Here is a 25,880-nt window from a genome sequence, read left to right on the forward strand (position 1 = left end):
TGTCATCTGCTGCTGGCAAGGGTGGGGTGCGTCCTTTTGTTCTCCTCCGTCACCCAAACTGGTACCATAAAAACCAGTCCAGGGAGGGGTTTTCATAGCTCTGAGCACCCTTTCCTCAGTAAGCATGGGCTACCCCCTCCCGTCCTCCTCAATTGTCGCTCCTGCTCCTCTTAGCTGGCTTGGTTACTCTTCTCCATGTTCCTGTGCCATGTTTCTGTAGCAGCTTCACAGCTGGATTTTCCTTTGCAGTCCGTCTGGTGTCTTCTGTGCCCTCTGATTGTCTACTGGGGAGAGCACAGTGTGTAACAACACGGTACCCTGATTTTATGATGGTACGAATGAAATGACGGTCTGAACCAGGAGCCCTTACTCGGCCAGTCCTCTGGTGGACAACCAGTTACCTCTTTATCTGCCCTTCAGCTCTTCTGGAGAAGCTAGACTTTCTGTATCCATCTCCGAATCGCAGACCTTTTGTGCAGCCAGGCGTGGATGGGGGAGATGTGCGTGCAGGGTGTGAGGGCTGGGAGACTTATAGGGGTCAAGGCTGGGAAGGACTGCCAGGCCACCTGCACTGGCCTGTGATGGATGGCAGGCCGGTGCGTGTCACCGGCTACCCTTGCACTGAAGCAGAAAGGCTTGCCTGACAGGAGCACGGTGTCCAGAAGACGCCCGCTCTTCGGGTGCAGGAGTCAAGTGCTGGGAAGGAACCACCGTTTTCCTTGGCACCTTTTCCCAGAGCAAACACATGACGGCATTTTTGGGGAGGTTAAGCAAATGTATTCATTTTGACTACAGTATATAACCTTTCTTCTTTGGAAAGACATCTTAAATAATTTGACTTGGAGATCACCAACGAGCACTTGGAAGATTTGCCTTTCATTCTGGTCTTCCACAACTGATCCCATTTGTTGTATAGGTAAATTCAGGAACACAACACTTGGCTTCTCTGAAATATATGTTCTAGTTACTCACGAAAGATAACGTCATCAATTTAAGCGTTTTCATGCTCTTATATGTTAAAATATTTTCCAATAGTATTTTGGAATTATAGTAATGCAGTTCTATTTCAGAGCCACAAAGACCAAATAATTATATCAATAAATATTATTTTGCACTTATGCACATGAAATGACCATTCTTCAAGAATTATCTTTGGCTTGATATGTAGTTTATTCAGATCCTTTAAAAGAGTATGGCCTAGCACTGAGTTAAAGTAAAGTTAAAGAAACCTAATTCTGTATTTCTTGCTCTGAAGCTGGTAGATAAAGGCCGGATTTTTCACAGGCACGCGTCTGAGTACAGGCTGCTCGCTCAGCACTTGTATTACTGCATTCGTTAAATGTCATGATTTTGATTGTGCTGCTTTTCTGAATGTTGCTGTTTTAAATGTGAAGTATTGTTTATTCTGAGTTAAGGGAATGCAAATACTAAAGATGACGTTTTAGTCTTTAATTGAAATCAAATGGAAAACTCCCACAGAAGTAGAATTTCACCTCTGTCTTTTCATAGCAAGGAGGTTTAGCCAATGAAAACTGAATTTGCCCTTTCTCCTCACTTTACTATTTGAACATCTAATAAAAATCATATATATTTACAGATGTGTGCTTCTCCTACTTACTCTCATGAGCATAGTGGTCAGGTTATTTCATTTGTGTGTTTGTACATGTGCTGGGATGATGGCGCTGGAAGGGTGGAGTGAAGCTTAGGTTCTTGGAGTGCACCATGAAACACCTTCACGCTCTAGAAAGCATCATATCGTATGGCGAGAGCTTGTGAGTGTGCTCGGGTTTTATGTGGAAAGGTTGGGGTAGTGATCTGTGTGCTTTAATAAACATCCTCAGTCCCCCGCTCGAATAATACCAGATTGAGTACGATGTTAGCTGAATGCCTGTTTTCCCACAAAATTGCTCAAAATACTGCTCAGACCAATGGTGGGAACCAGAAACACTCTCTTGGTGCAAATCCCAACCTCCGCTCCCATCGCTCCAGTGGGAAGCTTCCTCCCATGTGACGCGTGGTTAAGCACCATGTGTGTATGAATGGCGGATAAATCAACATTCCTAATCAAATTTGCTACAAAACTAACAAGATCCACCACTGTGCTTTTCTTTCTTCTATTATCTCACCTAGTTGCTAGACTACTGTTACTGTGTGTAACACCAGGTGCATACTTCTTTTTACAGGGGTTTTTCATATGTATCATCTTTCAAATGACCCCCTCTTTTTTTTTTTTACTTCTTTTTACAGGGGTTTTTATATGTATCATCTTTCAAAAGACCCCCTCTTTTTTTTTTTTGAAACAGTTCTTAATTTCTTAGTTACTTTTGCTACTCTGAGTCATCTTTCTTCTTTTTCTCTCCCCCTGCCCCCCCCCCCCAGCAAAATGCCTGTGATATCTGTGTTGCTGGTTACCAGAGTAAAGCATGAGAATATAATTTCCTAGCCTGTGATTTTAAGATTTTATGTATGTGCCCAAATTTGTTATTGGAGGTGGCGGGAGGTTCAAACAAAATTATATTCCAGAGTTATCTACTTTATTGTCCTGTGTTATTGCTGCAGTCTTGGATGATTTCCCAAGTATTTGTTTGGATTGTTTTTGGATTATTCCTGCAAAGAAGAGTTTGTTTTGGTTTTTTTCCGGGTTTGGGTGTTTTTCCAGAAAAAATACTAATTTTCTAACTCTAAAGTCTCTGTTTGGGAGCACCTCAAGGGATTCAATGGGACTTTTACCAAAGAAAGTTCAAGGGACTGGGCATTACGACCAAGGTCGAGTAGCCTTGCATGATGCCTCCATTTTATGTATCACAGCCCCTTGAAATAAAGTAGGTGTTGGCCTGAGAGAGTCCCACAGCGTATCGGAGCCGGTGGCCTACCGTGAAAACAATTTGAAATTACACACGTTAGGCAGTAACTTGCCCTTTAGGTCACCTAATTCTGAACTTTTTCCTTTTCTGGAGCTGGGAGGTGCGTATTAAGCAACTTTAGTCGTTTGAGATCCTGAGCATGGAGGCTGTTTAAAAACACCTAATGATCAGGCTGATGCTTCTGTAAAGCGCGGGTGGTGGTGGAGGTGTAATAGCCATCGCCTGGAGTGCTCAGACCTCAACATTTGTGGTGGACCACGATGTTATCTGCTGTGCTTTTGCTGAACTCAGTCTGTATTTGCTGGGCACATTTAGAGCCTACTTAGCAGATAGGGAGCACCAGGAGGGATGGGCAGAGAGCAAGCATCTCTCAGCCTTGCTGATGGAGGGCCTTGGAGCCTCATGCCCGGCTCGGTGGCTCCCAAGGCATCCCTCCTTCTTTTAGATGTCAAGGGAACCTTGGTGCAAGAAGCAGAACTCTGAAGGCTGCTGAAAAGTACTTTCAGGGTTAGGTGGCTGCTCGACTGGAGGCTTGCTGGAACTTGTTCCTCTGCATAAGTGCAGCTTTTGGCCCCAAAATCAGCGGTCTGGATTTCTCCCTGCTTCCTTAAGCATTAGTGGCCTCTCTGAAGTTGCAGTACCTTCCAACCCAGGGGTATAATCAATGTGGATTGCAATTCTTTTTTCCCCAGAGCATTAACAGAGGTAACATGATTTGAATCCGGCCAATCTCAGTCTACAGCACTGAACATCTTTTCTAGATTCAGTTGAATATGCTTTTTCCAGGTTCTTTGCTTAAAATGCTCAGAGTGGTTTGACTCCATTTAAATGCCGGCTTTACTTCTTTTAGATAGAACTTCTGAGATGCTGAGTGAAGCTTTAGTTATTTAAATCACACTGTATTAATCACGTATGAATCGCGTTCTGAAAAACTGACCAAATCTGTCTGTGATGATTTGCTCTTTGTAATGTCACATTGCCTAATGCCTGTGATTAAGTGAGGTTAATTTACAGGAGCCAGATTCTGGAGAAAATTACATATGTGTTCAAGTTTATGCACTCTGGGATAAATCCAAGCTCTGAGAATAAGTCACTGGAGAATTTTGCATTGACTTTGGTGTCATTAGGGTTTCACTGTCCTAATTACCGAAGTGGCAGTACTTACAGGGTACATAATAAATTTCTGGAATTAGGTTTAGGAGCTTACAAACCTTCTTACAATATCTGTCATACTAAATTGTTAGTAAACTAGGGTAGATTAACTAGGTAGTAATTAGTGAGGTTTCTTTTTTTTCTGCCGAGGGAGAAGTGCTGTTGATCTGAGGGCTGGTTCGAGGGGGACAGAAGTTAGCTGGCTTTTGGCTGTTGATAGCTCACTGGATCACACTAAGAGAATACTTGTAAGCTAGATGAAAAGAGGCAAGGAGCACGCATGCAAGGTGCAGACGCCCATCTGTTCATCGAGCACTCCGGTGTTGTACCCCACCACGTGACCCCTTCATGGCCACAGGCACACGGAACGGCTGAGAGCTCCGTGCACGGCATAAGCCATCACACGGGCGCTGAACCCGCTCCGGTGACACTCCGAATCTGCTCACAGGCTGAAGAAGTTGTTGAGCCTCTCTGAGGGTTTGCAGGCAGTTGCTGCCTTCTGCGTGGTGATAGCGGGGACGGTGGGAGACTGCCATGGTACCAGCACAGCAACAGCGGAAGGCTTTGGCCAGCTCTGCTTCCATTGAAAAAATATTTTCCAGCAAATTCACAAATGCAATAAAACTGTATTTTATTATTTGCTCTTCATAACTGTTTATGTGCAAGAACAATTTTCATCTTGCTAAGCTCTCAATTTCCCAGCTGAAGATCTAGGGTATTTTTGAAAATGCATCTTTTTCCCCAGCTAGAGCTTGCATTTTTATAGAGCTTCATGATACGTGTTTTAGACTGACTTCCTTCTTTTTGTCTGTAGCTGAGATAAAGAATTAGTAGTTTAAAACAATAACTACATGTTCCACTATGATCAAGGAATTAGATAATCTGGCATGTTTGCTTAAGGGGTCTGTATCTTGGGGCTTTTATAGGGCAGTATTAAAGCCCTGAGCCTTCTTATTATGCCAATACCCAGAAGATTGCTTTAATGAGAAGTAAAGGGCCTTTTTCCAATTACAAGGGAATAACTGTATTAAGTTCCTGTGTTATGTCAACCTGCTTTGATTTGATTACTGCGAAAGAAATGGATTTATCTGTCAGTGTTACTTAATTAAGCCTTCTCATTGATGTTTTGCAGAGTAATATAGTGTAGTTTGCACATTTAAGTCTAAATACAAAGAAAATTGGTCGAAAGCTAAGACGCGACCCCTGAAGATAAGGCACAAGGGCCCTTGCTTGTCATTTTCTCATCAGAGTCCAGAACTTTTAACTTTGGTGGAAGAACTTGAGCATCATATGGGCTCAGATTTAAAGCAAGCTAAAGGTGAGGGATGTTCAGCCAAATTTGAGATGGCTAAAAATTTTGGAGTCTAAGCAAATCTTACAGAATTATTCTGTGAGGTTAGTCTCCTAATCTCTGCCCGATATAGTATGCTTGGGTATGTGGAATGATGTCTGCGTACCTTTAATGTCTGTCTTCCCCTGATACATCCCCAAAAGCTGTCCTTCTGCCTGCCCAGGAGTGTCCTTCCCACTTGGTAGTGCTTCCCCCTGCCTAGGCAGGACTTTCTCTCTGGGTTAGTATCGGGTGTGCCCAGAGACTCGGTCTGGGATGTTTGCAGAAATGAGGAATACCCCAGCCCCAAGGTATGTGTTGTTCCTGTGTTATATTAAGCATCTGATAGTCCCCTCTGGTCATTGGCACCCTTGGCTCGAGGGAGAGGTAGGGATAATGCAGCAAAGAGTGCCAGAAAGGACAGCTGGGCAGGAATTCAGCTCACCACAAAAACATATGTTTAACTGTAAGCATGTAGATGGTTCCTTTCACATCATTGGGGCCGTCCAGCGGTTGGTCATGAAGCCAGTATTTCCATGTGCTGCTGAAAAGTACTGGGCATCTTCGGGAGCGTGGCACCCCTTCCCTGTGTCTGAAAAAAAGGGTTTTGAAGAACATGACTCAGAAGAAGCACCATGAGTGGGTTAAATCGCGTGTAGCAGCCCAGCATGTGTTGAAGGCATGATGGTGGATTCTCAGCTGGAGCTGGGTGGTGGAGTCCCAAAAGCTCAGCAACCGAGTGCACCCCTTGCCCAGGCTGATGTGGGGATGCCCCCTTCCCTCTCTGCTGTCCCTCCTGGGTACTGAGTGCAAGAGAAGGATTACTGCTCAGAACACAGCCCTGAAATGTGTTATTTTAGGTGACGCATTAGCGTGCCCAAGACCACAGCATCTATATTCTTAAAACGTAAATAAAAATGTACAGTATAGCAGTCTGAGAACCTTTATTGGCATGTAAATCTTGCTCCTAGCACTGGCCGTGAGCCAGTGTAGGAGGCCTTGACAACATGTATTATTTTAGATTAGCTGACTTTTACAGAAAGTAAGTATGTTAATAAATGAAGTTTCTAACAGGGAGCTATGTGAATAATGCCTCCTTGTTAATGAAAGCAGAGCTCCCCAGGCGATGCCCCGTGCAGCACCGTGCAGAGCCCTTTGCTGGTGTTGCTCTGTCCTTTACCCTCTGTTTTACGTGCGCGCGAGTGGGCTCGTGGGTCTGCACAAGAGGGCTGCGAGCAGGACGGGGCTGAAGCCGAGCCTGCAGGTGCTGGGTTTATCACCTTCTGGAGGTGGGCTCAGAGCTGTTGCCCAGTCCCCCAGGTGCTGTTCCCGAGGACTGAGCTGTTCTGCTCGCTGATGGATTTTGGAAGCTATGCTCGAGGGTGGGACGATGCCCATCAAAGTCAATGGGATAATATCCACTGATTTTTAGCAGGCAATGGATCGGGGCTCTACAGAGTTAATTGCCTGTTACATAACACAAATGATTTTTAAAAATATGCCTAATTAACCTAATAGAATGGTTGATCTGATCTGTCAGGTAAATGATACACATTTTCTTTCTTTTTCTGGAGCTTAATTAAATATTTACCTAAGAGTGTCTTGTGCTATTAACACATTCATCTGTTATTGAGATAATAGGAACTGTAATTGGGGGAAAGTATTAAACTATACAAATGTGTGGTATGGAGTTTTTTGGTTGTTTTTTGTGGTGTGTTTTTTTTTTTTTATAATCTTGGAAATCGACCAGCTTTGGTCACAGCACCTGTATTTTAAAGTGCTAATGACCATATCTGTTTCTCAGACAACTGAAGTCCCCACTGATCCTAGAAGTCTGGATGAACCAATGCACGGGTGGAAAGGGAGCTGCTCGTGTGCCTAGTCTTTGGCAGCACTCTGAGAAAGTTTCTCTGGCCAGCAAGACCAAATACGTATTTTTTTCCAATTAGATTAAAGCTACTGTTTGTGCATGGCAAAAGGCAAGCAATATTATTATTTCATTAGGATGCTAGTGGGCACACAGGAGTAAGTTGGAAAATAGCACTGAAATGTGCAATAATACTGTTATAGATCAATGTCAATCACATTTCCTGATATTTAACATACTGTAAGTAAAAAAGTAATGGATTTAAGCAGTATGGTCCAGTCCATCGATGTACTAAAGGATGTGCTTAACGTTAAGCACGAGTGATCTCATTTACTTGAATTAACAGGAGAGTGAACTATGATTTCAGTGGAATTATTCACAGGCTTCCATTAAACCTGTGCGCAAGTGCCTCGCTGAACCGGTGTTATGTTTAGCCATTAAGTTTTTAGCCAAGTGGAAAGTCTCGGGAGACTCCCAACTCGTTTTAGTAAAGGTTTCGTGATGGCAGCGGTTGTGCAAGCGTATCCCAGCATACTTGAGTGCACTGCAGAGGGTCTTCTGCTTTCAGTGTCAGCGGAGTTGAGTTCCTGGGCTTGGCGCAACCTCGGAAGTAGCGCGGCCAGCCCGGAGGTGCATGTCACTGCTTAGGGTACCCGAGAGGGACAGCCCCCTGCCGTTGGGGTGTCTTTGGAAGAAGTTACCGTGTGAGTCTTTTCCGGGTTGGTTTTTTTTTTTTTGGCCCCATTTGAAAGAACATTCAGTGTTACAAGGAAGTTTTAATAACAATAAACTGGGTTAATGGACAGTACTGGGAAAGACTTGGGGAAAGTGGAATAAAAATAGTTGCATCAGAGAAGAAATACTGGGAATTGTGAAACATGGAGAGCGTTCATATGCAAAACGTGTCTATGACCTGATTTTTGTCAAGGAAGATGTAGCGTTGCGGTCTAGCTAGCCTCTTGTATCCAGTGATCTGGAAGCACGCTGCAGTGGCTGACTAGCGAAGCTCACCTCTCCTTCCTGGGGTGACTGTCAAGCTGTCCCTTTGGTGCACAGATCAAATGCACACAAGAAAATGGCAGGCTGAGACACTCCTGTGTTTTGTCACAAAGTTAAGAGGAACTCGTAGGAGTCCTGGTTCTTTGGTCCATACCCTAAACGGCAGGTTTCACCACGTCCTAGCACATGTGCAATGGGATGTGTTATTCCTAGAGATAGCCTCTCAAACGGAGGAGGGAAAATGATTAAAAACACCCTGAAACGGGCTGTCTGAAACTACTGGAGTGATCCCACCCAATGGTTGCAGTGAATTTTCTGTCAAATGATAGAGGAAAAGACAGAAATACCCCCTCTGTGCTTGGCTTTAGGAATGTGCTTTTATCTCCTTGAGATACAAATACGTGCGTAAGTGCTGTTCTGCAGTAGAAGCCTAGGTGAGGTGATGAGAGGTACGTTTATCCCAAACATGCCTTACTTTAACTTCTAGGTTTTGTCTGTTTTATCATGTTTTCTTTTTATTGTTTGACAATACCTATTTTTGTGCTGGAGATTTTGATAGGATTTTAACTGGTACAGTGCAGTCACTTTTTAAAGTGTCGAGAAACACGGAGCCGCTGAAGTAATTTTTATGTTCAAACCTCAGGTTCCTGAGGGTCCGGTTCATTTCTGCTGTGAATTTAAATGAGTTAATTTAAGCAGTGGGTCAGAAGCCACTACCATCGTAGTAGCCCTGTGCCTGATTCTTAATTAAAGGCAACAGGAGATTAATTTGAAACATTAATTTAAAAGTGCCTATACAAAAGGAAAGAATTATTGCAATAAAGCCTAAAGAACTTTTTTGTCCCTAGATGTAGAAGACAGAACTAGCTCAGGGTCCTGGGGGAATACAGGACATCCTAGTCCATCCAGGGTAAGTATATCTAATCTTTTTCCCCAAACCAGACTTCCTGCATATGTAAATTTACAGTCTTAAATATGAGTTTTACACCTGATTGCATAGAAAAATGGGCATGCAAAGTTGGCCGCAGCCTGTCTTCTCTTTAAAATTGCCCCTTTCTTTTTTTTTGAACATTCAAACCTGATCCTGTGATTGAATTTGGCACCTGCTCTGCTACTTCTAACAGGTAGCGAGAATATTAATTAACCATTTTTTTTTCGTGCTGGGCCCTATCAACCACCACCCGGAGTGCAGGTGGAGCAGAGATGTTGCTGCTGAAGGTTTCACTTTCTGCAGTTGGATTTTTAGGGATTGCGGGTGTCGCCAAACCTGAGGAGAGGGCCAGCGCCCCCGCTGTGGGCAGTGCTCGTCCCCGTGCTGGGGCTTGCTGGCCACCCCAGGGCCCGAGCTCAGGGCAGCGAAGCTGGAGAGGGGCCGCCAGGTCTGTCCCACCATGCCAGGGCTGCCCACCTGCAGCTGTGCCCCTGCCCTTCCCACAGCGTGCCTCAGCCGCTCCGTGCCTCCGGTGAGGGGGTTCCAAACCCTTCTCCTCGGGCAGGGGCTGGCAGCAGGGCGTTTCAGCACGTCCCCCTGACTGCTGGCACCATCCGAGCTCCGGGGCAGGGAGCCCAGCTGCCAGCCACCCGCCCAACGAGTGGGATCCCCCTGCGGGGAATGCAGACACCGAGCCGCTATCTGGCACGGCAATACTCAGTATTTGCTGAGATTTGCAAGACAGCTGGACTCAGTCATTTCGATCGTGGCTGTGGACGGTTATCCAAATTCTTTAGACACCTCAGCATCGGGACGCTGGTTACTTCGGTAGGGCAGAAGTGCTATTTCCAGCAGAGCAGCTGCACAGTTCGCCCTGAGCCGCTGCCGAGCAGCGCGGTGCGGGCCGCCCCGCTGATGGTGCTCGCGAGCCCCCCCGCGCCCCAGCCGGAGCATCGCGGCTTTGCCCGTCCTCGGGGCTGGGCACGGCTTGTGCTTCAGTACCAAGATGATTATTTCTGTTTACTTCCTGCAAATGCATGAAGTACACTTATCTTGGGCAAAAAGTGGCTTCGCTCTTACTTATGCCCTTATTTAAACAGTTTGTTTAAATTGCTTTTTAATTGTTTTCTAATTAACATGAAGGATCAGGGCTCGCGAGCAGCGCTGCCGGGAGCTCCGTGCCCTCGAGTGTCTGTCTGGCGAGGAGAAATGCGGTTGCCCTGTTCATCCTCGGTCTGTCCTTTCCCCTTGGGGCAGGTCCTGCCCTCGGCGGACCTTACGCCAGCTGAGGTTTTAAGTGGATGTCTGCAGCGCTGCACCGCACCGTGGGCAGCCGAGGGGGGTCCCCCATTTATGGCATGGTGGGGGGGACCCCGGCCCTGCCACCGAGGGAGGGAAGCCCGACACCTTTTCTTATTCCATCCTGCTTAGCATCCATTACGTCATTACTGCTCACATCTGTCAGTTTTATTTTTATCCCTTTTTTTTACTTGACACTTGTATTGCTTCCGAGGGAAAAATGTTTTGAAAAGTAAATTCTAAATTTGCACACACAATTATTTATGCATGCAAAAACTTGAATGTGAGTGTACAATTAAGTTTTGAGATATAAAGAAAAGAGCACGAGCCTGGGAAGAATTCTGGGGTTTCAATCAAGACTGTGCATTAACTTGCAGTGTTGTTCTGCAAACAGCCTGACCTCGCTCTCTCTTTCCTTCTTTGTAAAATGATGATGGTATTTCCACATTGGGAGAATTAGCTTCTCGCGCGTTCTTCTGAACCGAGGAAACAAAACATTACGTAACTGCTGCGCTTGGCCAATATCTGTAGTTAAATTTAAGATTTTGCTAATTGAGTGACCGACAGCAGAAGGTCACACCAAGACCGTTTCAAAAATTCGGGGCCCGATCCTGGCAAGATCTTTATACGTCCTTGACTCTGTGGGTAGCGCCTGATGCTGTTGATCCCCAGAGGAGATGAGGGGTAACAGGGCAGCACGGCGTGCTGGGCAGGAGGGGGTCACTGCCGCTCGCTAGCCACGCACAGAACTGCACGCACAAAGGATGAGCACTATGCAGGGTTATTTTTTCAGTGAGAAGTAACTTTCCATACCCACTGTGAAAAAAATTCTAATTTTTTTTTATAGCTCAGTGCATGTATATAGCAGTGAGGTGATTAAGACGGCAAATTTCTATGTAAAAATAGATTTAAAAACCAAAATGTTAAAAGAATTATTTCTTTGCTGTTCTTGCATATGTTATGGGCAAGACGACTTCTATGCTAAGAGAGGGCTTTATGCTGAATTGCACAGCACGAAATTCCAGGAACATCATCTCAGTCACCCATTCAGGATTATCCACACAGCAAACCAAAGTCAATTACTAATGAAATAAAAATTTGAAACAGCTTTAAAAATGTTCTGGAACACATCACTTCCAGCAGAATCAATAGGGGAAAACAAAGGGAACAATATTTCTTATTGGTGGCTTAAAACTTAGGAGGGAAATATGGATGTGTAGGTTTTGAAAAATGCCGTTTAAACTTGTAAAATTGTGTTTTTTCCTGATTTGTTAACAGAACTATGGAGATGGGACTCACTATGATCATATGGCGAGCAGAGACCTTGGGTCGCATGACAATCTCTCTCCTCCCTTTGTCAATTCCAGAATACAAAGTAAGAAATCAAATTTCCTAACTTGACCGTGTTGTTGCAAGTGGAATAAGCGAACCAGAAATAAAATTCTGAGGGCTTAAATCCCTCATCCTCATTTTTGGGGTTGATTGTACTCGGCATACGGGTGGGAACATGGATTTTTTTATTTTTTTTTATTTTTTAAGCTATCATGCAATTTCAAAAAAGTACACCGATGATGTTTATTGAACAGGCTGTGTTTTCTTGCTGTGAGAGGGATATGACTTTTGATGCAGTAACTGCAATATTTGCTGAAAGAGGGAAATGGTTGTTTCCTCAGGCTCAGCCTTTCCTTCTCAAAGACGTGACCAGTTGGCAGAGAAAATAAGGACGTGCTCTGAACAGGACTTTTAAAGTAGAAAAGCATTTCTGAAAATATGATAAATATATGTTCACAAAAGGGAACAGATAAATAACTGGTGAGGGACACTGAGCCTTTGTTTGTTTTGGAGCATGATGGATCGCTGCCTGCTGGGACCTGTGAGCTGCAAACTCCTGGATTTCAGGCGAGGGTAGTTGCAGTCTATTCTGCTTTAGAGGAGTGAGATTTTGCCCGGGGCGTTTGGCAAGGACCCTCCTCCCACCCCACACCCCATGATAGAAAGTTTTGACACCCCTGAATAATCATTTAGCTTAGCAGCAAACACCGTAGCAGTATGCAGAGAGGCTATAATTATTTGTAAGTGAATGATAGCTACTTTCTTTAATTATGGTTGATAAATGAGTTTGGTTAAAGTAAATAAATGATGTAAAAATATTAGTAATGCTTACGCTTGGCCAAGATCACACCCTTCTTCTGCAGTTGTCAATGAACTAACCAAATGCTTTGCTTTAAAGGATTGAATGCAAGCCAAAAAAAACATGGACCTGTAACTGTGATATATCATTCTTCAGCTCTAATATAAGTCCCTAAAATATGCCTTGTCTTTTAATATTGGGAAATATGTGAGTTGTTTAACATATGGGACAATGTTGGAGCTTGTAGTCATTTCGATGTATTCACGTACAAAACATGGTTACAACAGTTTTAAAGGGTCTAGTATAAGCCAAAAAAAGCATGGAAATTTCAACACTCCCTTCTTAACTCACGCCATGGGGCTTAGGTAGTGCGCAGAGACACTTCGCAAGTAGCCACACACTTCTGTGAAACCCACTGGGCTGCATGGTGCTTTCAAGTTTAACCTTTAATTTGAGTCTTTAGAACTTAAAAGTCTCTCTCTCTCTCCTGCCTGCCCTTGGGTTACAGAAAAATCTCCTGCTTCTGATTTTTTTTTTGCCAATCTTAGTGAAAATACTGGTTTCACTTGGTTTAAGAAATAGTTGTTTTATAAAAGCATGTTTGGAGGCACCCAGTTAAAGAATTAAACCACGTAAAACTCTGATTTGGAACTTTGGAAACCCTGATGTTTCTAGAAGGTCCCGCTTGTCACCATCAGAGGGGTTTGCACAGCCCCTGCTGACCCAGTCGTGGCTCTGCAGACCTGAACTGGAGGTGTCTGCTCCAGCCGTGGGCGTGAGCCGGGCAGTGTGGCAGCGTCCTCACAGCGCGTGGTCCTGAAGTGCCCTGACACTTTTCGGTTTTTATGAGATTTGGTAACTTCAACTGGAAATAAGACCGGTGACGTTCCTGCACACACGGATTAATGCGTGTGCAAGCAACTAACGGCTTTTGACAAGTGTGCTATTGCGCACTAACGTGTGTGTGCTGCTGGGGCCGTCAGCTGCCTCCCGCAACCCACGGCATTTTGCAACCGTGCTTTAGCATAATTCTCTGATAACTAGAGTGGACTCTTCTTAACTTGTCCTGTTGGGGCAGCCCTTCGCTCCCCAGTTCTGCTCCGCTCCTGGGCGCAGGGCGTTGGTGCTGGAGGAGAAGGGATAGCCGCTGGGATGCGTGCACGTTTCCCTCCCGCTCAAACACCTCTGAGGGCCTTGGCCGGGAGGTCTGTTTCTGTGCCGTGTGGGAATGGAAGCCCTTCACCGGCAGCGGGACAGGCGCTGCGGTTGCGAACGCCGCTGTGGAGGACTGCGTGTGTGAGGCATCGCCCTAACGAAGACCGCTGTCAGTCTGCGCTGGTCACGTCTCTATTTGTGATTTTAGGAGAAATCTAAGTATTGTGGTGATGAACAATGCGCAGTGCTGTTCACTTGGACGGAGGCCGCCCGGACTGCCAGCTCCCGGCTCCTGTAACTCCAGATGTATTTTATCATTTCCCTTTTCCTGGCAGGTCTTTGAACTCCCCCAAGGAAAGGTCCCCGTAAACTCTGGTGTTACGCAGCTGGCACCTACAGAGCCACACTGTAGCTTTCTTTCCATGCTCCTCTTTCTCTTGGCAACTGATAAAGAGCCTGATGATCATCCACCTTGAACTGGTTTTATACTGGTGTATACTGTTGACTTGAATGGAGTTGCTCCTGATTTGAGGTGGTTTTCCAGGCAGAAAGGCTTTGTTGTTACTGGGGATAGGTATTACTGACCCCATACCTGTGAACCGCAACTGTTTGCTGACAGGCTGTGCTTAAATGAGGGCTTATATTGTATTTTATTTTTCAGATATTTGTTTTTAAAACACATTTTTACGTGTCCAGTGTCTAGCAGGGAGCCTGTGCATTAGGCTTTGGAGCAAGCCCTGTAGGGAGGAGCTGAGAGAAGTCGCAGAGCTGCATGCATTACTCAGCTCCTCAAACTGCTGCTCGCGTGTATTCAAACACAGCTTGCTTTGTGCATGTCTGGAGGCCCACTACCCTGCTAGGTATTTTGTGTTTTCTTAAGAGTATCTGAAGAGTAATTATTTGGCCCGGCAATGAAATGTGCATGGGCAGATAGCTGGGATGGGTATGACGCATCGGCTGTCGCTTCTCACCGCTTCTCCCGCTTCCAGTTGTGCTCTTTGGGAACGTTTCTTATCCTACTACTCGGGATATCTTGCTAGCACATTAAATCATTTACCAATGTACAGTAACTTGCTCCTGAGCCCCCTGTAGCTTAATGGAGCATTTCACTGCAAGGATTAGATTGAGGTTTCAGGCGCTGCTGAAGAAAGCTGCTGGCTTATGTGGTGACCTTTGAATCTCATCTGGGTTAGTGGTTGATATTTTGATTTGGTTACTGTGGTCATATTGTGACAGCTGCTGGTTCATTATAATTCAGTTCCTCTCCTCGGTTTGCCTACCAGGAATATTTAGGTTTCTGTTGCTTCAAAGTGCTCTAACCACCCTGAATGTAACCTGGCACGCCGCACAAGGTGAAGCGTTGTGAACGCTTTTGGTCACCGGCCGCCCTCCGCCGGACAGGCAGTCACAGTGGAGGGTGTGTGTTGGTAGGGAGAGACTTGCTGCCGGAGAAAACTTTCCCTGGGGTTTACAAAGCTGATTTAACCCAGTTTGTTGAATGTAGTAAAAATGGGAATAGAAAAGATCAAAAGCACTTTTCTTATTTTGTTGCACGGCTAGTTTGTGTACTCCTCCCCTCCACATGTAATATTTCTGGTGTTCACAGTAGTGTTTTTATATATCCTATTGAAAAAGTTCCTACACTACTAACTAGAAGACAGTATTTAATTTCTGATATTGCTTTGAGACTCTCTAAAAGGACGTAAGGTCACTGAACGTAGATCTCTTAATAGTTGTAGGAGTTGGTCATTGATCTAGTATGTGAAGACAAAATATTTGCTTGTGTTTATTTTCTCTTTCCATTGCTAAACACAAAATGAAAAGCAGATAGAACGACTTACTCTTACTTTCCTCCCCGTTGTCTACTTTCGATCAGTGCTGCACTGCTTCGGGTTGTGCTCTTACACGACCACTTGCCTGACGTGCTTTTGGGAGGGTTGGCGTGTGTGTTTGCCAGAGACTGGCACTTGTATCGCAAAATAAATATTTTCCCCTCTAGTTTTTCTTCCCTTTTCCTTTTAAAAATCTCCAAGTCATAATTTTCCTCTCAGCATTGTTATTTCAGAGAAGGTGGCGTTTTCTCACAGTTGGAGTGACTGAGCGGTGCCGGTGCCAGTGCAGTACTGGGGGGCTGGGGTGGCATGGGCTGCCCGCCGTGCCGGGAGGCAGGGCTCGTGCCTGGGGTTCCTGGGGAGCCCGGCTCGGCCGCCGATCTGCGGCACGCTCTTGGCAAGTTGTTTAACGCCTTTGTGCTCAAATGTGCCTTCCTATTTATCTGTCTGAAGAACGCGCGCTATATATTTTGCAGGAATATTGTGAGATGTGATGAATTACTGTCCGGAAAACATCCAAGTTCCTTGGGTACTCTGTATACATGCCAGTTTTTAATATTATTTTTAATGCTATGATAGCACTTGTCTCCGTACGAATATTGCTGTGGCATTTGCTTTTAATCCGTACGGCTTTGATTCTGTTGCTGTTGTTATAAGTAGAACTGGAATTTTTGCAGATTAGTTAAGTGTACCCAACACGGCATTATAAGGCCTTGCTTTCAATTGCTAAACTATAAACATTTGGGACGAAATTTTCCATGCTGTGTATCTGACTCAGCCTGATTATTATTTTTTTAACCTTCTGCAGGAATGATTTCAACATTTCCTAAAATGAGATTACATTTCATCCTGGCAGATTTTTGATTTTCTCAGTTAGTGTCTGGCACATCATGAACATTAATTCTTTTTCACACCACCTCTGTTATGTCAGGTGGCTTTGGTTCCCGTTTTGCAGCTGGAGGAGTGAAGGTACGTGTGGAACCATGAGGGAAAAGTCAAACTGTCCAGTAACTTTCAGTTGTAAATTTGAAATGCAAAAGGGTTTGGTCTCTCGGTTCTTGCGTTCAGTGGTGCCCAAAGATGCCACCACTTGGGGAAATCACGGTGGTGATGCTTCGTGTGGGTCATCCACATTATGGGAACACACACTCAGTAGCCACTCGCTTATCTTAGTGGTGTCTGCTTTTTTTCTTATTATTTCCTAAAGCCTTTTCAGGGCAATGCAGTATTAAAGGAGTCTGGCAACTTATGGTGAATAGGAAACAAAGAAACGGCTATTATATTTGGAAAAAAGTAAATTCTGTGTGACATACAGAAAGAAACGTGACAACTTTTTTAAAAAGCAGTCAAAGGTGAATTTTCAGGAATCGCAAGCAGAACTATGTTTTCCAGAAAAATCTGTGACTGTCTGACTAGCTATAGCATTAACTAAGATGAGCTTTAACAACAGAAAATCTGACTGTAACAAATAAAAGCCAGGAAAGGCCTTCAGAACTGGAAGGCCGAAGAACTGGAAATCCCAGACTCCAGTTTTCATTTAAAGTATCTTACATTCGTGCAGCTGACACAACCCGGCACCTGCAGTTTTAGGAGAAGTCACTGGCTGGATGATGCACGACAGGCGAGTGCTTCCAAAGGGGGAGAGCGTTATCCCATCGAGTGCTCTCCCAGCTGCTGAGCACCCGGGTACTCCCCAGCCAGGTGGAAAATGTTTGGAGCGATTTTGACCATACTCGTTTCTGTTCTCAGAAATGAGGCAGTTTGGGGTGGATGCAGCAGGGATCCAGCTGCAGTACTGCTGGGGAGGGGACAGGTACTGGTATCCCGGTTCCTTATCAAGCATGATGACTGCCACAGCCCCAGAGGAAACTGGAGTGTGGTGTGGCTGGACTACAAGAAGGCCTTTGATTTGGTCCTGTGGTCGTGGATGGAAAACGTGCTGGGGCTGCAAGCAGCGTTGCTATTCTATAGATACCAGCTATGACCTGGAGAAGACAGGTCCCACCGTGCAGAATTGCTTCCCACGGCTGCAGTACTCTCTGGCTTGGGGGGGGTGGGAGGGGAAGCTTTGGGGCTGTTTAGAGAAAGGTCTGAAAACCTGCATTCAGCTGCCAAGTTTGAGCTATTTGGCTTGTTTGGCGTGTCGTGCCTCCAAATCTGCATCTGGCATCTCGGGTTTTTTGGTTCTGTTTTTATTCACCTCTAAACTCACTTAACTCCCCTTGCAGCCGCTCTAGTGAAAGCTGTAGGGATATACATGCCCACCGACCATTTTGTTCTTCCCATCCCCATGTGAGTACAGAAGGGAAGATCTGAGACAGGGTATTCAACCTAAATGCAGGAAAAGTAATCTGTTGAGTTTTTTTGCCAAATCTAGAATTGTTTCACCAACCAAAATGTCTCATTTTCGATGTCTCCAAACTTTAAAAACGGTGCTAATTTGGGAAAAAAATGTGCCCGCTTGCATATTCTGAGAGCAGGGCACTGTAAATGCATCTCCAGCAAAACAGCAACTGATTTCAGACATGGTCGATTCTGCTCTTTAATGGACGTGTATCTAAACTTAGGTGTAAGTTAAAGCTCCGTGTTCCTTCCTCCCCTTACCCAGGAACAGCTGGACAGGATTTCTTCTAGCCTTTTTTTCTGGATTAGTTTTAGTGGTTTCTGCACAACAAAATAGAAGTGCTTCTGGATAACCCTGAGCAACAGTTTGAGTTTAACTATGCAGGGTGTCAAGGCTGAGACCTGAGGAGCTTAGATGTAGCACTTTAGCTTTCTAAGATAACCACAATGAAAATCACACGATTTACTGTCAACTGGGGCCTTGAAAGATGCCTTAAAAATGCTTTGTAGAAGACACTGGCTCACGTATCCCTTCTTGCCGTGGAATATGCCTGCTGCTTCTCATCTCGCTTGCCTGTGAACAAAATTAACAGGAAAAAAATCTGTGCTGAAAAGCATTTTGTAGATGTAGATATAAATATGTTACAGTTCTCAATCAAGAGTTTATATATTTTGCAAGCGCTGCCAGTCAGGGTTCTGAGCTTCAGCATTCAACCCCAGCCTCTCGTACTGTCCTGAAGAAAAGAAATTACAAGGACATTTCCATTTATTTGGGGAACGAGCAGCAGATGTATAAATAGAAACTGTAGACTGTGGCAATTAATGTCTGCATACTGAGCAAAGAATTGAAATATTATTTTGTACTACATAGTTTTCAGTGAAGTTTACATTCCATTGTATTTTGTTCTTAAACAAGTCCAAGCATTTTTAATAAGTTATTTTGTGCGACAGTTGTGTTCTGCGTAGCATGGCGTAGACTAAAGCTGTATGAAAAATTGGCATTGAACTGCAAATGTATTTGATCTGTATTTGGAGTACAAACTGTAAGTTTGCAAAATATTGCCTGAAGTTGTCCTCCCTGTAGGCAGAAAGGAACATCCTCCTGCTAATAACCCAGCCCTCTCTTCTGCAGTGACCCTCTGCAGACCTGGAGGCTTTCAAGCCTGCCGTTGGGGTGGCCCTGGAGTGGGAGTCGGGTCGTGCAGCGTGGAGTCGCCGAGTTAAAACCATGGAGCGTGTGCAGGCGTTGGGTAATTGCTGCTCCTGGTGCAGCAGGCTGCAGGGCTGGCTCGGAACGCTCCGTCCGGCTTCACCGAACCGAAGCACAAACGGTACAGAGCTACACAGGTTCGGCTGGGCTCCACGGCTCTGGTTTTATCTGCTTGAGACACTGCATTCTTCTGCATTGCAAGCACATCAATAGAGAAATGGCTTTTAAAGTAACATCCAGAAGGCACTTTAATGGTTAATGAGCTTCTACCCTTTATATAGATGAACATAGTTTGGCTTTCAAATAAGCATTTGCTGCTGTTCTCCAGCTGAGCTGGTATTAGTGGCAGAGGGAATTTGAGCTCACACCTGTTTGAGCGTTAAAAGGAACCTATAAGTGACTTCCTTGAAATATTCATAGAGAGGAAAAAATTCAATTTCTAGAAAACCTTCCCCTCCCGGGAAAACCATTGATAGGCATTTTGAAAACAACAATAGCAACAAAAAAACCACCCAAAAAACCAGCCACCACCAAAAAAAACTGGGTTTGTGAATCAGTTACAATCTTCCTGTTTTCCCGAGTTGTTTGCAGTCACGTAAGCGGTGGGCACACACCTAAAGGTAGTGGCGTGCTTCTGGGGGACACGACTGGCCTGGATGTGGAATAGATTTGCATTACAGCTGGAAAGTATACATGTGGGAAAATCTGCGAAACAAAACAAATTTGTTGAATTACTAGGTCATTTACATAGCTGCTCCAGTCATGGTCCGTTAAACAGGCAAAAACAATGGTTTTGTTATGCTCTCTAGTTAAGGCACAGAATGTGTAAAACAATGCCGAGTTAGCTGGATAATTAATAATTGTTTTGAGCCTGTACGTACCTTAAGTCTGAACTTCACAGTGTATAGAGATGTTGAGTCGAGTAAGGCGTTAGCTAAATAAGATCAACTTATTTTGTTAGGTCGTGGTGTATTCTCCTACAAAAAATAGATAAAGCTGCAACCGTCGGGGCTCAGAGGTGGCTGGGCCCTAATGCCAGACTACAGTCAAGCTCAGCCAGGGGCAGAGCTTTGGCTGCGCATTGTCGGTCTCGAAACTAACTGCTGTCTGCACTTCTGTAACAGATTTCTTCTAAGGCTCTTCTCTTGTGTCCAGGAGAGAAAATCATCATTGCTTTCTGTAGAAAGATGTGATAGTCTTGAAGCAAGCAATCGTTTTTATTTTTGTAGCTAAATTTTTAATTCATTTTCCCGAGACTGCTTCCGACAGTTTCTGTAAGGACTTCTCTATTCTTGTCCCCAGCCTTCAGCCTCTAGTACTGCTCTGGATTTAGCACATTTGGTCAGATGCACAGAATATACAAAATCAAATATAAAACAGTTCCAATGAAAATGATAAAAAGGGTATGACAGGAGGGTACAGTAATTCTCTTACAGCATCATGCCAATAGATACATCTTACCATATGGTCTGAATTAAGGACGGCACCAGTTCTCACACTATACAAGGCTGACAGTATACTAGGTCCATGCTTTGATCCTTGTACCATGTGAAATAAAAAGATATGGAGCATGCATTTAACAGGAACCATCAGTATTTTAATTAGATTATATTTCTTTTTAACTAAAATCAGAGTACTCCGATACATTTCTTTATTCTGCAAACTTTTACTATGTGATTGTGGTCTTAAGCATATTCAATAGTTCTAAAAAGAGTACAGAATGAGAAGTGATGGAGAGGGATATTCTGGGAAGCAAACATGCTGACTAAATGTGATAAAGAAGAAATTAGGCCAACAATCAAATATTAAGAAGAGTGGCATTGTATGTGTGTGTGTGTGTGTATATAGATCTCAGTGTGTGAATTATCCGGAAAAAACAGTTTTGATTAATTCTTGGATGAGGAAGCTATGTAAACAGATCAGCAAGAATTTAGTTGCAAGCATTTTTAATTTGCTGTTTAAATACCTTTTAATTATGATATCTATATCAACATGTTCATATCCTTTCTATTATTTGTATTTTCATTTTTATATGTCACTAGAATTGAAGATGCCTGGTTCTGGTTCACACTGCCAGCAAATTTTGTTTTTCCAAATACGCCTTCTAAGAGAATATTTTTTTCCTTCCTAAATTTTAACTTCCATGTAAATCTCATAGCCAGCGTATTGATTCCAAAGCCAGTTTTGACCTGGATTTGCAATTGGCTGAGATTACAAATCTCCCATGGTATGTGGAGCAGCACCCAGAAGGTAACTGAAAATCTGAAGAGAGAGCTCGTTTTATGAACTATTACATGGAGAAGTTTGCAGGCGTCAATAGAAGTTGGCCCAATGGCTGTTATCTGCTTAATCATTCTTTATTTCAACTAGCAAAACAAAACAAAAGAGAAAAAAAGAAAGAAAAAACATAAGAAAATTAGTGGAAATTTGGAGTAATTGTTATTGACTGAGCATTAAAGTGGGCTTAAAGCCAGGACAATACTTGTAATAATTTTTAAAGCGCTAAATTACCTGCTGATAGTAAGGTGAGGTGTGCAGTCGGAGCAGCTGTCATGTTCTGAGTGTTGCTCACACTTAGCTTTGCATATTAGAACCAGTTTTCACAGGGAATAGAAAGATGATGCCATGTAAATACACAACATCAAGGGGAATTGGTACCTATTGAAAAAGAAGCGTAGCAAGTATATTCTACACAGCTATGCTAAGAATAAATAGTATGATGAAAAGCATACTAACATCCTAATACAGAAGAACAAGCATGGCAAAAGAAAGGAAGGCAAGAATATAAGATGTAAAACATCAAGTTCAGAGAACGTGTGGAATGAGGTTCAATGTTAAAAAATAATAATCTGAAAGCAAAGAGAGAAAGAAAGGAACAACTGTACATGAGGTTAAGATAAATAATCATGAAAGATTATTGCAATGCATAAAGAAGAGGAGGTCAGTAAAGTAGGTTTTAGGACCTCTTGGAGATGGAAAGGGTAATTTATTGGCAGATGATGTAGACACTGCTAAAAAATAAATGGATTTTTCGCCTCAGTGTTCACAAAAGAGGATGGGGAACAGATGCCAGAATCAGATATAAATTTCCCAGGAGAGAGGGAAGAAATATTGAAGGAAATAGGGATTATTCCAGAATGGGTGATCACACGGTGGGTGAGAACATCAGTAGATGGATTAAACTCTATAGAGGAGCCATCACAGAATTCTTAAATAAGAAAAGAGAAAGGACTATTTCATGTTCATGGGGAAAAAACAAACAAAGAAACAACTCTCCTCCATTCCTTAGTGTCCTCAGCTGTCCACAGAGATAACCGGGAGGGGAGCTCTGTGTTTCACCATAGCAGCACAATGCCTTTGTCCCATAAGGACTTTATCAACAAGTTTTGTACTTGACTGTTTTAGTTCTTTTAAAATAATTTTAAATACTTAAAATATATTTTACAATGAGGCGTCCAGTCTCCACAAAATGTACAGTCCTGTACGGAAGGGAGCCTGAACTTGGGGCCATCCATGAGCAATAGCTCAGCTGGGTCAGGAGAAAATTTTCTTTGAGGCAAAGGTCAGATCAACAAACATAAGGTGAAGCGTTTCCAAATGGTTTCTGCTATATGGTGTGTTCTGCCTCCTCAAAGAAAACCTTTGTTATCTTCTAGTTCTGCCAGAATAAACACATTCTTCATCTGACAGGAAGGTTGATACTGCGTGGTTTGATGTTCACGTTTGAAGGTGAGATACTTCAAGCCATACATCTGGAATGTTTTCGTCTTAGTGGTCTGTAGGAGTATAGAAGACCAGGGCAGATAGGCCTCTGTTTCGTTGTTGCGTTTACCCTCAGGTTCAGAGTTGACGCTCGGCCAGTCTGGGCCTGGGTCTATGAAGAACTAAGATCCAAAGTTTTGATGCACTTCTTTCTGAGCCTCTTAATGATCTAGAAGAGTCATACTCTTGCTGGCACAGTCTTCAGTGTATGAACTTGAGTGAGCTTCATGGTTTTGTGAATGACTGAACTTAAATGTTCAATGCAACAATGGAGTTTCATCTTAGTTGTCGACAGCCTCATCCTCGAGTCTCATGTTTCTTCAGAGGCATTTTTGCTTTCACAAATTTGATATCAAAGGTTCTCATGCTTCTTCCCGGTCCAGTTTCATTAGTTTCTTGTACTCATGAGGTTTGGCTGTCTTCGCAGGAATGATGTCTGAGTGACTGGCAGGCAGTAGCACTGAAGCTGGAGGCAAAATGAGATGCTTGATTTCCATTGAACAGGCAAACGTGAAAACTGAGGGAGGTAACCAGTAGAATATTTAATACAGACCTAAGCTGTTGCGGGCCTGTGGACTTAAGACTTGTGGTCTTCCTCAGCGTATACATTAGAAGGTCATCAATTAAAACTTACCGATATTTGGTGGATTGTGAAAAAAAAACAATGCAAACTGAAACTGAACTTAGGTTGTCCATCTGGCAAAGATCTTTAACATTTGGATACCCAGCTGATTCAGCAAAACACTTCATTTTTAAAATCTTGCAATACTTTAGAAATAGAATCCAGATCAAACAAAATTTCACATCCCCCAGGCAGAAGTTTCTCTCCAATACTTTGGATAGCTTTTGCAGAAGACCAAACCCAAACCCTTTCTTCTGTTCCCTGAGTGGAGTCTTACCCTCTTCCCAAATGCAGCTGCTGGCAGATTTTCTCTGCTGGTTTCTTGTCTTTGCAGCTGCAGGGCAAAGGTTCCAGCAGAGAGACAGTTCTGCCTTCATCTCATCTTCCTCCCTTGACCTACTGACTGGAAACGTGCTTTGTTTTTGCTGGTCATCCTGAGGAGACACACCTTCTGGTACCTCCACCCATCCTCTTTGGTAGCATCTGAGATGATGAAGGCTAATATCTCAGGAATGGAAGTAGGTTTGGTAGATAGGCTGATGGATCTCATGAAACTTCTGACTAAATTTAACTAGACCTTCCTTTTAAAGATCTTCTCCCAACTTGTTCTGGAATAGTAAAATATCTCGTAGATGCACTGTAACTTGGATAATACTTTGTAATGCCTGCTTATCATGATGGGAATATGCTTTGGCTTCAGTAGCCTTCTATTACACCACCGACCTCTGAAATAACGTCTCTTGAGATGCAAGGGATTGCAGAGGAATCTCTGAATAGGTGATAAATTCTCTCATAATCCCTGTTTTGTGGATGGAAACGCCCAAATGCAGCCAGAGACTGAGCTTATTGCCTGTACCCCTCCACTTGCCCGTGTTTAAATTCCTAGAGCTTCCTGCTACTTTCCTGGTCGTGACCAAATAGTGTCCTTATTGCTCAGTTTAGTCAGCGTCCTCAATCCACTCAATATAATCCTAGTTTTCTATCGACGGAAATTGCAGAAAACCAGGAGCTTTCAAAGCATGAATGGCTACAGGAAGAAGTCACATGTAAAATTTGTCCTTTTTTCTACAGAGCATGCCCAGGTTACGTTGGTGTGATAGACTTATGGGTGTTCACTTGAGGATGAGTTTCGTTACAGAGGCACTTTGGCCTTCTGTTGTTAATACAAAAGTCATGTCTCTGTGCCCATAAGCAAAATTTTCCATATGTATAACACACCCAAAGTTACAGCCATCTTAAAAAATATTCTGTGCCTTTTTGTTGTGGTTGGATTCAAGGCAATGGAGTTCCAGCCTTTGCATCTTTGAGCTTCTCTTGACTACATTTTGAAAATTCACCTGAAATTCACTATTGAATTGTTTCTGCTTTTCTGCAGAATGGAGCAAGAGACTTTTATCACCTCCAGAGTACTTGGCTTACACACGCAGAATATGCTTGTTTTTAGGTCAACCTGGGGAGTTCCCTTCCTTCCCCCCCTTTCTGGTGGTAAGCCAGGTGGAGTGGCAGGTTAGCGAGGCAATAGTAAAGATCTGTTTGGTAGGCTTATAAATGCTAGTGAAGCATGGCAGACTGAGCTGTGTCTTGTTTAACTTGATCATTTAAATAGCCAGTCCTTTTCAGTGTGTTTTGTTTGACTAGGTTTCACCTCTTTGTATGGCAGAACTATTCTTTGTCTAACTTTGATATTTTTTTTTAACATGTGAAATGTTTTTGATCACATTATATGGAGCTGTCATCACACCCTGAACAGTTGCAATTTCTGTGCCTGCTCATGTGGTGCACACCTGTAACATGTTGGGAACGGACTTGGCTTTGAAGCTAGACTTGTTCTCTCATAAGAGTCCACATATTTCTTCCATCATGTAATGAGATTTGCTGATGATACAAAACTGAGGGGAGCAAGCTGCACTTAAAAGAGAGGCAATATAAAATACAGCTTTGGCCGCAGTCCTGCAGTTGGATCCGTGCAGGAGGAGTCTTGCCACAGTGCAGAGCCCCGTTGACTTGAACACGGCTCTGTGTAGTAATAAAAATCTGCTTGCGAGTTTCTATTGCTATAGTTTATTTTTTTTTAACGCTTTCAAGATTTTAAAATGCAGAGTAAAATAATTACTTAAATGTAGAGGGAGAGTAAAAGTAAAAGGGGAGGAAAGGAAAGATGTGCTGGTGGAAGTATTCGAAAAAAGCTGGTGGTTCAGAGAGAGTCCGTGAGATTATTCCAGATGTCAAGGAGTGGAAAGTGGATGTCCCTCTCCTCCTGACCAGAGATGGAGAGCAGCCAGCCGTGGGCCCGTGATAGGAACAAGGATGATGTGGGATCTTAGGAGGTTTTAAGAATGTAAAAAGGACTTTTCTGATTCAGCTACCGAGACAAATAAGGAGG

At 43.6% G+C, this 25,880-nt stretch overlaps 1 protein-coding gene across 1 annotated transcript in view; it reads left to right on the plus strand.

Annotated features, from left to right (window-relative positions):
* The window catches only part of TCF4 (transcription factor 4), a 245,232-nt gene that overhangs the window by 67,843 nt on the left and 151,509 nt on the right, over window positions 1-25,880 (plus strand). The window contains exons 4-5 of the mRNA XM_009323115.1: window positions 9,061-9,122; window positions 11,721-11,817. Coding sequence (XP_009321390.1) covers window positions 9,061-9,122; window positions 11,721-11,817 — 159 coding nt within the window. The remainder of the gene's footprint in view (window positions 1-9,060; window positions 9,123-11,720; window positions 11,818-25,880) is intronic.

This window comes from Pygoscelis adeliae, unplaced genomic scaffold (genome assembly GCF_000699105.1).
Source record: "Pygoscelis adeliae isolate BGI_AS28 unplaced genomic scaffold, ASM69910v1 Scaffold174, whole genome shotgun sequence".
Lineage (NCBI taxonomy): Eukaryota > Metazoa > Chordata > Aves > Sphenisciformes > Spheniscidae > Pygoscelis > Pygoscelis adeliae.